Here is a 14,883-nt window from a genome sequence, read left to right as displayed (position 1 = left end):
TTCTTCTTTATTCGTTGCTCAGCAACGAATAAAGGGAAACACGCTGCCGCTTTGCTGTCTTCACACATCTTGTCGGGTGTCAGGCATGTTGATCCACTCGGGAACTGCAAGCTTGTCTATGATGCTCTCTCATTTGCTGCCACCGAGTGACGTCGCCTCCTTGCTGTACGCGCATCACTCTTTTCGGGGAACACGAATCTTGTGCACCTTCCACGAATGCCTGTTCATTGCACATTACATCATCTTTGGCGGTCAAACTGCAACCTTTGAACTTTTGTTCACATGATGATACAGGACTTTATACATGACATAGTTTAGTATTGATGTTTTTAACAAATTAAGATTCCATCCATTTTAGACAATAACATTAATCATAGTACAATTTAATATTTATTTCCTCCTTCGATTTCATTTTTATTTAAGATTCAACCTCTTCTTTTATATTTTAATTCCTTTTTTAAGCAAGGTTATTTATTATATGATATGCATCTTCACATATTATGTGTGCTTTGCCAAGTGTGCAAGTGTGCTTTTGCTTGATATTGTTCTCTTGTTAAATCTTGAATGGAGTGATTCTATTCTTGATAGAGCCATCATTCAAGATCTAATTTTTCAAGGAAAGTATTTCGACTTCCAGTTTTCCCTCTCCTTTCTGGAGATGACTTCCATTTTGATCTTCTCAAATTAGACTCACACCTGGCCCAGGATGCATTTTCTGTGTTCTGAGTGGACACCTGACACATGTTGTTAGCATTACCTCCATTACCTCCCTGCACCTTCTGTTTCTCCTTCCTATCTATTCCTCCCTTGATGCGTTGGAATTTCTACCCACATCTGTACTATCCTTGATCATATTAAGATTTGAGATCCTTCCTTGCTCGTCCTGAATTCCTTGAGGCACATCTGGGTCATTTGTCATTTTGTTGGGAGCCTTCTCAGATTTACTACTATTGCTAACTTGGCTATCTTTAGCCGCCTTGTTGTTGGAAATTCCTTGTTTCACTCTAGCTAGTTGTTCATTCTCTGATCCTTCAACTTGATCTATACCTCCTGCATTAGATTTCTGTTTCTCATGTGATGAGGCAAGCTCCTTTGAATTTGGCTGAGTGCAATCTATGTGGTTCTCTTTGCTCTCTGTCAACTTAACATCCTCTATGTTCTGGGGCCTACTTTTCAGAGGGATGTCTCCTTTACTCTGATCTCTAAAGCTCTGGTATGTTGCCTTAGTATTTTCTTTCCCAGAGAAGCTGATCCTTTTTCTGGAATAATCGCATGAGAATCCATGTTTCCCTAGGAAATCCTCCCCTAAAATTAATCCTACTCGAGAGAGTGAGTTCTTGGGCAGAATTGGGAAGTTATGCCACGCATACAGGCCAAATGCTGACAATCCTATTCTTAGTCTTACTGCTTTGGTGGCATGAGTTGTGGGGGCGGATATCCCTAAAAGTTTGATGGATTCTCTTAGCCACTTGATTCTTCCACTCACACAAGCCCCCAGCTTCTTGAGACTTTCCTCAGAAATAATGGAAACTTGGGAACTGGTGTCAAAGATTGCTTTGAGATCCTTCCTGCAAATTCACTTACTGCCATCTCTGGCAACTGTTCTTTGCCTTGCTACCCACTCCTATCAGGTTGTCTAGCACAATAGTGGGAAGTCGCTTCAGGCTGATATCTTGCTCTTGAGCTTCCTGGTGATACAAAACAGTCTCGGGCAATGTGCTCCAACTTGTTGCAGTTGTAGCACCTAGGAGGTTCTCGGCAGTAGCCTCTTCTACTTTCTCCGTCCAGGGACAAAGGAGAGTTATTTTCATACCTGGCAGAGCTGCTCAGTCAACTTTTCATCAGTGTGTCCATCCTTTCTAACATAGGCTGTTGCAATCTTTCTACCTCTCTCTGAACTATGTTTGTTATCCCCTCATTTTGGGAGGAAGGAGATTCATGATTCTTGGGCGATTCCAACGTCAATGATTAATCACTGAGTCAAGACGTTCTATAAGTAGCTGTTGAAAATTCTCTACCTCCTGTCTGATCAAGGAGCGAACTTCACTAAACTCACCAGCAGCAACACTACAGATTGACTCGGTCTTATTTCTTCCATTACCTCCCTGCACCTTCTGTTTCTCCTTCCTATCTATTCCTCCCTTGATGCGTTGGAATTTCTACCCACATCTGTACTATCCTTGATCATATTAACTGGGCTTGCTACAGCTGTGGGACAAATATCCCCAAGCAGCTGTTCCCTTTCTTTTACAGCCTCGAAACAATCCCTCAGAGTAGTTATCCCCTTCCCAAATGCTGTTTCCCTCAGTTCTGGCCTTAGGCCAACTCTAAAATGCTGGAATATGGCCCATTCCAGGTGATCTTTCTCCTCGTCGGCACATTTATAGTACTAGCAAATGAGAGCAGCCTGTTGTGAAAGTCAGAGGCACATTCTCCTTCCTTTTGCACTATCTTTTGGAGCTTCCAGAGGCTGAGTCCCACACTTTTCACCCTTGAAAACTGGAAAATGAGGATTTCCTTAAACCTCCAGTAATATAAAGTCTCTTTTAGGAGTGGCGAGGAGTAAAAGAAACTCTTTGCTCTTCCAACTAGCTTACCGCGAAGCAGAATGAGCAGCTGGAAGTCACTCCATCGTCCAATCTTCCTAAGCTCTTCTATGTAGTCAAAAAAGGCCCTCACATCATCAGAGTCCTCTCCAGAGAACTGAGAAAAAATCTGCTGAGGGTTTATGCTTTTAAAAAATTCTGGATCGCTCAGATCCGAACTAGATGGAAGAGACTTCTTGCCTGCTTGGCTTATATTTTTATATAAAGATTAAACTTCAAAGTCCCCTCCCCTTTTCTTCTTTCCAAAATTTTTAAAATGTCCTGATTGATGAGTATGAGACCAAAGACCAACTCACGATATTTGATCCAGTTCTTTTATTTCTTTGGATCAAACACATCCTGTCGACTGCGCCATTGTTATGTTGTTGTTTTTGGTTATAATTCACCTCTAATGTTCTCTTTGCACCTACTGAGATCTAGCTTCTAAACTGACTTTCTGGGGGCAACACTACAGATTTCTCTTCTCTTTTTCTCTTCTTTAAGCTCTGATGAAATTTATTTGTTTATGCTGCACCAGTTAGAACTCTAGGATAGAAATTCTTATCCAAAGAAACATTCCCAGAATTCAAGTAATACTTTATATAGATTAAGTAGTTAAGTAGATTAAGTTCTCAGTATACAATCATGGCCTTGACAATCTTAAATTTTCCCTTTTCCCTCTAAACATAGGTTTGATATTTTCGTGAGTGGTAAAATTCAATCTCTTACTCAGATAAACTCAGGTATATATGGGAAAGCACATTTATTAATTATCTAAGAAAGACTACAATTTATACAGCACATATAATCAAACAAATCAAGGTTAATACTAAAATACAAGTAAAACAGGGTAATAATAATCAAACAGACAAACTATTCAAACACACTCATAAGAATCTTATGTTCATCTATATCACGAACATGAATTTCGGTACTAAGCTAGATTACTGCTACTAAAGACCCATACACATTAAGCTTGTTCTGGACAACTTATGAACGTAGACTATCAGTCCAATTCGATTAAGATAACACATGAAATTTGTTTCTAAAATCTCGCTCTCTTCTTTTCTAAACTCTGTCCATTTTACACCTTCGTCACTAATAGAAAACACACAAAAGTGAAGATTTGTACATTACCACCTTGTTAGATGACCCTATGATCTTTCCGTCTGTTCTTTGTTATAGGTTGTCCCTCTACGATGAATTGCCGTCACGTGCTCGTCCCGAATTAGCCACATGTTTCTTCTGGGCTTACGAACTTCTTACGTCGTCATTTCTAACACGATTTTACCTTCAAAGGAATCTTTTGCTGCTTTCTCATCAGTTAGATCCACACCGATGGTCTAAAACTCAAACACTGCTGTCATCTCGTGCTATGTTTTCTTCTTTATTCGTCACTCAGCAACGGGAAACATGCTGCTGCTTTGCCGTCTTCACACATCTGTCGGGTGTCAGGCATGCTGATCCACTCGGGAACTGCGAGCAAGAGACCCACGGGGAGGGCACACGCGACCAGGTAACACCACAGGAACCAGGAGAAATAACGTAAAAAGGCAACAAGAGATCTCTCTCAACAATATGAGTCCGTTTTAATACCCTCTATTGTGCCCTCTTTCTGCACTCCAAACTTGTCTCCTATGCTCTCATTTTCTGCCCCCGAGTGGCGTCACCTCCTTGCTGTATGCGCATCGCTCTTTTTGGGGAATGCGAATCTCATGCACCTTCCACGAGTGCCTGTTCATCACACGTTACGTCATCTTTGGTGGTCAAACTGCAACCTTTGAACTTTTGTTCACATGATGATACAGGACTTTATACATGACATAGTTTAGTATTGATGTTTTTAACAAATTAAGATTTCATCCATTTTAGACAATAACATTAATCATAGTACAATTTAATATTTATTTCCTCCGATTTCATTTTTATTTAAGATTCAACCTCTTCTTTTATATTTTAATTCCTTTTTTAAGCAAGGTTATTATATGTATCTTCACATATTATGCCTGCTTTGCCAAGAGTGCAAATGTGCTTTTGCTCGATATTTTTCTCTTGTTAAATCTTGAATGGAGCGGTTCTATTCTTGATAGAGCCATCATTCAAGATCTAGCAGTGTCAACAATACATAGTCTTTACTTCAACTGGAATGGCTGTGTTTCCCTACAAAAAATTTGAGAAAGTCTGAACCTTATTGATTGTAAACAATGCATTTTTATAGTGTGTATATATATAATCTGCTCTACTATACTTGCACTTTAGCACTTAGCTTGTATCTTTTGAAATCCACTGATGTTATTCTATCTTTTTTGAATTGTCAATTCACTGAGAAGAATGATATGCAGGTTTTGAATTGAAATATTTGGTTATGTACTTTGTTAATAATGTTTTTGTGTCTACCAGTCATTTTTTTTCTATGTCATAAATACCTCTGAAGACCCATCAATTCTTTTACATACAATAAACAATTTGATTTTTTTAAGTTAGCAAACCAAATATTTAAATAATGAAGAATTTTAAAATATAGAACAGTATTCTTGAAACTGCAGGTGAAACAATTGAAATTTTATACATACCATCGCTTCAGACAGAGACAGCATACTGCCATAGTTATGAATCCAATGAATATTACTACAAGCAATGCAATCAGAACAGTCAGTGCCAAATCGAAATCTTCTTGCACAAAACCTATATACACTGGCTATGAAAAATGAAAAGAGCATTTTTGTACTATTGAAGTCATACCTTATTTAACTAGATATTCTATTAAAAATATATAATTAATGTATACCTACCACCACTCTGTGAATGTGAAGATCATCATATTGCAAACTAAGCAGCTTTGAATTAGAATCAACAGCTTCTAACACTTGAGTAATTGGAAGCATTTCATCTTGTTCATTAGCAACATGAATATATAAATCTGTCCTGAAAATAATAAGGGAAAAAATATATTGAAAACATTTATATCTCAAAGTATGATATACAAAAAAGCTTATATCTGAAATAATTAAGCATTTTTCACATATATGATAAATGCTGGGCATCTGTCAGATATGAGACATTTCTGGCAGAAGATCACAGGTGATCTGTCAGAAATTTTCCTCTATTTCCAAGAGGCTTATAAGAATATTCTATATTCTTACTTCTGTTCCTATTATGTTATCTTCTGTCATCTAGGTTTTAATAACACTAATAATCTTCATGCAAACAATCGATCAAAGTTCAAATTTTAACCCCTTATGAAGACAAAATGTTTTGTCAGTATTCATTTACCTGTCATGTTTTTCCCATTCTCTCTTCTATGACACATTGCACTGCCTCCTGTAACTCAAGCTATGCTCTCCATATTAGGCTGTCTTTGGTTCAACACTTTCTCAACAAAGACCAATCTTTTCACATGTAATCCATCTACAGCATATAATTGCCTCTTATCAAATTCTCTAATATTACATATTTCAATCTCTCTTCCTACACATTCTTGTTATGAAGTCATTTATTATTGGTACTTATCTCTACTGTACCAATACATTACTGTATTTCTCTTTCAAAGGCTTCTGATGTACAATATCTTAACACTTCCTCAAAGATAGCTTTTGCTATTTGTTCTGAAGTCCTCTCACAGCATTCATACCAATCAAGAGTACTACCAAATCCACACTGATGTTTTTTAAATATCAGTTATATGTTCTCTATCATTCTCCAGCACAAGTATGGAGATTTCATGACTCCATTTGTTCTGAACAGAATCCTTTTACATTATGGAAAATTATGGAGACAACTACTGTGTTAGAGCAAAACTTTAGTTTAACATAAACCAAAATAAACGCTCGACGTTTTGAACTTCATATCATGATCATCAAGGTGTGCTGAACAAAATGGTTGGCACAAACTGAATCACGGAATCCCCATCCATTATGGTTCCTCACTCTCTCTTTCTCTCCTGCCTGGTTGGCCGAGTAGTTAGCGTATTCCTATTAACCAATTACCATATGTACTGCTGTGACTTGTGTCCTGGTGCAGTATGACCTTTGATGTCTTTGCACCATAAAAAATAAATAAATAATAAATAAAAATCAAACTCTCTCTCCTCTTTCAAACTCCTGCATCTTTCTTGCTCTTCTCTCTCTTCCTTTACTCTCTTGTCCTTTTATCTTCTTTACACTTCCACCCACATTAGCTAACCTCTTCTTTCATCCTTTTTACCTCATACCTTAAATTCTCCACTTTGTTTTTCATTTCTTCCATTTCACTTTCTTCAAGCACCTACTTTCATTCCACACTCATTTTCACAAATTCTGTCATTATTCTTAGCTCAACTGCATTCTCAATCACATATCACCTCTTTATTATCCTCACCAGTAATCATGCTTGAATCTCTCAACTGGTACTCATTTAGATCTTCATTCTGAAACAGACTACTCCACTCTCTTTTTTCTCAGCTTTTCCACCCATTCATTGACAGCATGGCATCATTGAGCCTTTCTTATATTTGAGACCAATACATGTTTATACAGGTATTTCTATGGGTGGTAGTCCATTGAACTAGTAACCATCATTCTGCCACTTTCTGCTAGGTACCCACAATCATATTAGCAGTATTTGCTCACCCTCCATTTAGAGGCTAACTGCAAAAATCCACTCAATCTATTTCTCCTTCTCTTTTATTTACTTTCCTGTATTCTCTTGATGAAATCCTAACCAACTGTTTCCCAAGGACTTACTTTATATATAATATATATAAATCAAAAGATTGCTCCTTATCTCTTTAATCCCTGTTAACAAATGGCTAATGTATATATCTACATATATGTACACAAGAAGCATAAATCAACTTCACCACAACAAAGTAGCATAAATTCTCAGGATTTTCAAATCTTAGCTCCATTCACTTTAATCAAATACAACATTTTGCTTTAAACAACAAAGCCAAAACAACTCCTCCCCATGCAGTTTTTTTTTTTTTTTTTTTTTGCAATTAGGTTCATGATAATCACATAATAAATAAGTAGCATATATATTTAAGTTAAGGGATATTACATCCCATATTGTTTCATAGCTGAATATAGAAACTATGTAAAGTTCGGCGAGTCCAAGCGTAAGCAAATACCTGGATAGTGCACAACACCTGACCTATTTGGTAGTGCAACACTGAGGCAACTCATAGTAAGGGTGGAGCAAGCTCCAATCACTATTCTTGGTGTATACCCATAATGTGAAACCCAGCTCCTAGGAGCTGTATTACTGCTCTACATTATGAGAGGAGGTCACTACCCAGACCAGTTTCAACTTTTATTGAGGTCTCATCAGTGAGTAGGTAGATCTAGTTAATACCAAGTTTGTAGCGAACAGAACTTACATACCCTACTATAAGAATTGCCAAGAAGGTGTCCTAATAAAATAAATTACTAATTATATGAAGAGCCAAAGGCTTCAATTCGGCGACATAAACTTATTTATTGTAATTAAAATGAAAGGCCAAATGGCTAGTTTTCTGGCAACTTTATTAAGATATTAAAGGGATAAAAATCCTATGTTGTTATATAGCCAGTAAGTGAAACTCAAGATCGAGAACTACAATCTATGAGTTTCAATGCCGAAAAACTATCGGCGAAGGCAATTCGAAGCAAAGGTGGAGCAAGATCCCTCACTATTCCTGATATTCTCTCATAATGTAAAACACAGCTCCTAGGAGATGTAATACTGTCATTACATTATGAGGAGAGGTCACTACTCAGACCGGTTTCAACCTTTTTTGAGGTCTCATCAGTGAGTAGGTAAACCTGGAAGATATCCAAGCTTCTGTGAGACCTCAAACAAGGTTAAAACCGGTCTGGGTAGTGACCTCTCCTCATAATGTAATGACAGTATTACATCTGCTAGGAGCTGTGTTTTACATTATGAGAGAATATCAGGAATAGTGAGGGATCTTGCTCCACCTTTGCTTCGAATTGCCTTCGCCAGTAGTTTTTCGGCATTGAAACTCATAGATCGTAGTTCTCGATCTTGAGTTTCACTTACTGGCTATATAACAACATAGGATTTTTATCCCTTTAATGAACTTATTTATGTTAAGGAATATTACATCCCATATTGTTTCATAGCCGAATAAGAAACTCAGAGTTTCATGCCGAATATACAAACTATATAAAGTTTGGTGAGTCCAAGCATAAGCAAATAACTGGATAGTGCACAACACCTGACCTAGGTCTACCTACTCACTGATGAGACCTCAATAAAGGTTGAAACCGGTCTGGGTAGTGACCTCCTCTCATAATGTAGAACAGTAATACAGCTCCTAATAACTGGGTTTCACATTATGGGTATACACCAAGAATAGTGATTGGAGCTTGCACCACTCTTACTATGAGTTGCCTCAGTATTGTACTACCAAATGGGTCAGGTGTTGCGCACTATCCAGGTATTTGCTTACGCTTGGACTTGCCGAACTTTATATAGTTTCTATATTCGGCATGAAACTCTTCGAGTTTCTTATTTGGCTATGAAACAATATGGGATATAATATTCCTTAACTTAAATAAGTTCATGTCGCTGAATTGAAGCCTTTGGCTCTTCATATAATTAGCATATATATATTGGTCTAAAATCTATGTATAAAAATATGTTAAAATTTTCTTAGAAATACACAGGATAATAAATAAGTAAACTGCTAAGGTGTCCAAGATTGCACATAGGATTACTTGGTTGTTGAGGAACACACTGACATCCAGAGATAAAGAGGTTATTATTCCCCTTTATAAAGCATTGATACTTCCATATTTGGATTACTGTGCTCAGGTCTGGTCACCTGGATTCCTTAGAGATGAGGAGGCTGTGGAAAGGGTTCAGAGAAGAGTGACCAAGTTGGTGAGTGATATAAAAAATGCTCCCTACATTGATAGATTGAGAGCTTGTGGATTGCAGAGATTGGTTGATAGGTGAAGAAGGGATATGATAGAAACATTCAAATTACTGAAAGGTTTTTATAGGATTGATGCAGGGGAAATGTTTCAGCTGTGTGACAGTGATGGAAGAACAAGAGGTCATCCCTGGAAATTAAAGAAGAGTGTGGTTAACAATGGTGTCAGAACAAGGTTTTTTGCCTGGAGGGTGGTGAATGAGTGGAATTCATTGCCTGACTTAGTTGTGAGCTCTTTGTCTGTAAATGAATTCAAGAAGAGATATGACAGATATTGTTTTGCTAGTTTGGGTCTCCCGTGATGAGTCTACTGACTCCATGGAGATACCCGTAATAATAATAATAATAACAAAATGGCATAAACAGATAAAAATCAGTATAGAAAAACATCATCACAGGAGGGCACTGTACTACACTTTGCCACACACATCTAACTGTCTCTCCTACTACACACAGCTACCATCAATGCCATCCACTACCCATCACCACAACAACAGTATTTTTTGTCTGTAAGTTTTGTGTATTCTGAAGACTGATTTGCCTGCATGCAAGATGAAAAACCTGAGAGTCTAAGAGAAAAAACTCTGCTACCTCCATACGAGATTGGCTAACTCACCTTCAAATGAAAAAGCTCATATAAAGATTTCTCTTATAATGATGAGAATCGAACTTAGGCCTTTTCCAGTCGAAAGGTGCAATATATCATCATTCTTCCAATTGTGCTATGGAGGCGCATACATATATACAACAAATTAAACTAATAAGTATATAACTTATGAGATGTTAATGCTCTGTAAAAATATAAAAACTGGGGTGATACCCGAGTCTCATAAAATTTGCCTTAGTGTATAAGGCTTAGACAGTTGATGAAAGTGACTAAAATAATGACTGTGCTCTTGCTAAAATGAGGACAGTCAATTAAAATATGAATGAATGACTGATAGTCCAATATCACAAAACTCACACAGCGGATTTGGCAATGCTGGACATATGCAGAGCCATACAAGGACAGTTTCCTCTTTTCCATCCCTGAAAAGCCAAAATTTAATTTCATGCTTGATTCAACAGAGCTTATTTGTCTCTTTGTTCCATAACGACTGCCACTGGAATAAAAGTTTGTGTCTGATGATCTGATTGTAATCAGTGTAGGGTACAGGAAAAGGGTGGATGCTGAAGAAACCAGCTGATCAGCATGCAGTATCTGTAGCCTTGTTTCTTTTAATCCCAACATAATTTGGAATCCAATTGAAGCACATATCTTAAGTGAAGCTTTTGTAATCGAGAAAGCAATGTGTTTCTGTGGCTCTAGCCTTCTTTTTGCCTATAAAGAGTTCTCTGAATCTGTATATATTATGCACCTTTGGTAGTCATGCAATTTTAGATATAATTTAAAGCAAGATCTATAGCTCAATAGTAAAGTTGTTACATTCTAGTGGAATTTATGCAGATATAACGCTGTCAGGAAAGACAGCACAAGATAGCACTAAGTCCTCTGATTTTAAGCCATCTGTATTCCCTTCTATGTGCTTGAAAGAGTTGCTGACAGACAATGGGAGGATGTAATATTTTGGTAGCTTACAGAAAGAAAAGCTAAATAGTGCTAAGTATGGATAACATGATGGAAGTGTGTTTAGTGGCATCTGGGCTATGTTGTCCAACCCAATATCTAGAGCTCATAAGAGATCATTAATTTCATACCAAAAGGTCATATGGCAATCTGACAGGTGTTGTATGGATGGCAGTGAATATCTGGATAGGCATATGGAAGGTATTGCTTCCTGTGTTTAGGAAAGAGAGAGAGAGAGAGATTATTGTTGTCAAGCATACACTCAACTTGTCTTCTGATGCTTGTTGGAGCACCCCCCCCCCCCCCACACACACAGTGTTGTGTTCATTTAAATCCCTCATTAAAGGTAATGGGGATGGCAAATGAAATATGTCATCAAAGTCTGCAGCAGGAGGAATGCAGATTCAGTATACTTTTATTAGAGTTCTGAGAATCAGATAGCACTGCTTTGTATTGAGTAGGACTTGCTGGAAAGGGGTATGGTTTCACACAAGGATCATAACTCCTCCATCCTCAGGTCCAGCCCCTGTCCCATTCTTATGAATGATGGTAGTATTTTGTAATGCCAGATCATCTCTTGGCTTTAGGTATGTTTCCTACAGACAGACGCATACTGTCTGTAGGAAACTGGTTTACTACTGGTTTATAATTCTACAACAGGGAGTTAATGTCATTGAAGTTTTAATGGAATCCACAAGGATTATTATTTTTTAATAATAATCCTTGTGGACTTTATTTCTTTTTGGTGGTATCACCTGATCAAATTGTATTTTTATTGGCTTAAAACCACAATGGAAAATAATAGTACAACATGAATTTCATGCCTAGTAACCATATTGAGTAGTTTTGTTTTCATTAACTTTGGATTTTTTTCTTTTATACAGAATTAAACGGCTGAATAAGAAACAAAGAATATCTACATGGGGTGCTTAAGGGTTAGAGCTATATAACTGGGAGAAGACCTCCACATAGCCTTTTAAGGAATGAAGAGAACCACCTGGGACCGCTGACCGAATGTCCAATCCTCACTGTATCATGGTGCACTCTGTTAGGTATCTACCTGGATAATAGGATAAACTGGCAAATTGGAACTTAGTTGACCAAATTGTATTCCTATTGGCTTAAACCACAAGTAAATGATGGCATAACATGAGAGAATTTCATACTGGCCAAGATGTCCGGTTAAACAAGGTCCCTGTTGTTTTCATCAGGGAACTGGGACGAACAGTACAAAGTGAGCTACTGGAACAAATCCCAGAACACATCCCAACTCAACATCAGCAGAGTTCAAGGTTGGTAATATCAATGTAAGAAGCATGAATGGAAAAGAAATGGAAGTAGCAGAAGAATTGGATAACCATCACATTGACATTAATAGGCATGACTGAAACAAAGATGACAAAAACAGATGAGATCTTTCTAAGCAACAAATACAAAATGTTATGTTCAGGCAATGGCAATCAGGGAAAAGAGAGAGAGTAGCTATAATATTCAACACTAAATATGAGGATAATCTTCTTGAATGGCAGGCAATATCAAGTAGAGTGATGATGTGGGCAAATATCAGAATGGGGAACTGGACAATGAAACTTATTTGTGCTTATGGTCCCCCACAGAAGGTTCTACTAAAGAAAAAAGAGGAATTTTTTGAGGTATTAGAGAAGGCAACTGACACGATGAATAAGGAAATGTTCTTCATTGTCGAGATCTAAACAGCAGAGTAGAAAATGATTACTATACATACAGAAATGTTTTGAAAAAATGTGGAGAAAAGGGCAAAGCTAATAATAATGGTAAGTGCCTGCTGGATTTCTGTTCAGGATATGGATTAGTTATTACCAACACTCTGTTCCAACATAAAAATGTGCACAAATTCACATGGAGGGAAGACAAGAAATAAGAAAAAGTCTAATTGACTATGTTATAATTGATAGTAATGTTTTTCCACTGGTTCAGGAGACACAAGCCTATACAAAGGATTTGAAATAGGAAGTGAACAGGATAAAATTGAATTTCATACTGAAAATCAATTTTATCCTCTGAAAGCTGCTCAAAATTTGGCCAATGATCTGGCCAAAGTTGAACAGCTTTCGGAGGTGAACTGTACTTAAATACACAAACATCATTGGAAAAAAAAAAGAATTTGAAAACAAGAACCAAACCTTTAAGAAAACATTGCTTGACTTAGCCAGAGAGGCATGTAGTGAAGTTGTTTGTAAGGAAAAAGATCCGAACTCCATTGTGGACTCAGAAAGTAAGAGGCAGTCAAGGAAAATTGTATCCTCGATTACCTCTTCCTTGAATAACATATTAAATGGTTTTATGAAATTAATGGAAGTGAAATGTTTAAATATATTACAAATAGTCAGAGCCATCCATGGAAGTTTTGTAAACGTGTGCTTAGTAGAGTTGTTTGGGCCAGATTTTTTGCATGAAGAGTGGCAAGTGAGGGGAATGGACTGACAGAATTGGTTGCGAGTTCTCTGACAGTGAATGGATTCAAAGAAGAGGTGACAGGATTTGCACATATAATGGTTAATTTGAATCTTCCACAATGTGTCTCTGGACTCCATGGAGATGCCGTAAAATAATAATAATAACTTTTTCATTTAATGTAGCATTATCATAATTATTCTGTATCCCCCTGCACAAGGGTACATATCAGGAATTTGAATGAATATCTATATCTGAAAGTTATGCAAAAAGCCTGCATTCACTCTTTTCAATTGGGAGGTGACTATTAATGAAGTTGTAAGATAAATGCAGATTAGATTAATATATGTTCTGTCTATAATTAATCCACAACAGATGTTGATTCTATAATGATGATGTGCAAAAAGATTTCCGAACAATTCATGAAAGAGCATAAGCGGAACCGTTCTGATATCTACATCTGTTTTCTGAACCAGTATTTATTCTGAGAAAAGTGATGCAGTGAGCATATTCAAAACTTGTATGTTTCATTTAAATTATTTAAATTATAATAAAAATAATAATTTAAATAAGTGTATACTGTACATACATTTCTAACCTATCCTCATGTACATTTACATGAATAGTTAATTTTAAGGACTTTAAAATGATAACATTCTGATTTTGTAGATGTATTTTTATTTAACTCACCACTTTCGGATTATTTTATTCTTCTCATTCACATGGTACCTGATGTCATCAATTACAACAATTCCATTTGTTGCATTTGACAGCATTCTAAAACAGGAGAAGAAAAAGAAATCAATAATAAACAGAGGCAGTATGGTCAAAATACATGTGTACTGGATATAAAATTATCAATTTGCAATCTTTGAAATGTAAAAACACAAGCATTGCTTATTTTTTCTCTTGTTAATTGAAACTGTTATCTTACAAGACCAAATAATTTCACAGTTTGATTTAATTGCTGTGAAGATGTTTAGAACACAAAGTATAAATAAATGGGATATATGAATTTTCTACAGATTGCATTTCTGATTCCTTTCATTACCGATAACAAGTTGCATTATTACATATTATTGGAAACTGTAAAAAATCTCTGTTCATGAGCTGTATATCATATTTACTGGGTGTCTGTTCTATCAAACTGCTTTTCTATAACTGCTAGAATAGAAATCTATGGGAAATGATTAGAATATATATGTTATATCAGACAGGAATATTTTTTGACTCTTTTCTTAAGACTGTGTGAGCAGATAACTTCACTTTATTCTTTGAAATCATGTGATATAACATTCTTCAAGAACGTACTATTACTTGTAATCACAAGGTCTTTTGTAAAAAGATGCTTGCATAAAAGTGATGCTTTAGATTAGTGATGC

General features: G+C 36.6%; 1 protein-coding gene across 1 annotated transcript in view; it reads right to left on the bottom strand.

Moving 5' to 3' along the window:
• The window catches only part of Cad87A (cadherin 87A), a 1,045,423-nt gene that overhangs the window by 122,714 nt on the left and 907,826 nt on the right, over window positions 1-14,883 (bottom strand). Inside the window, exons 37-39 of the mRNA XM_090395555.1 lie at window positions 14,192-14,278; window positions 5,378-5,510; window positions 5,159-5,283 (exon numbers count right to left, since the gene is read on the bottom strand). Of these exons, the coding sequence (XP_090251681.1) occupies window positions 5,159-5,283; window positions 5,378-5,510; window positions 14,192-14,278 (345 nt within the window). The remainder of the gene's footprint in view (window positions 1-5,158; window positions 5,284-5,377; window positions 5,511-14,191; window positions 14,279-14,883) is intronic.

This window comes from Typopeltis vanoorti, chromosome 7 (genome assembly GCF_054136105.1).
Source record: "Typopeltis vanoorti isolate ZY-2024b chromosome 7, IOZ_Tvanoo_1.0, whole genome shotgun sequence".
NCBI classification, from domain to species: Eukaryota; Metazoa; Arthropoda; class Arachnida; order Uropygi; family Thelyphonidae; genus Typopeltis; species Typopeltis vanoorti.
The sequence above is the reverse complement of the archived record's forward strand: the minus strand, read 5'-3'. Positions and strand labels throughout refer to the sequence as shown.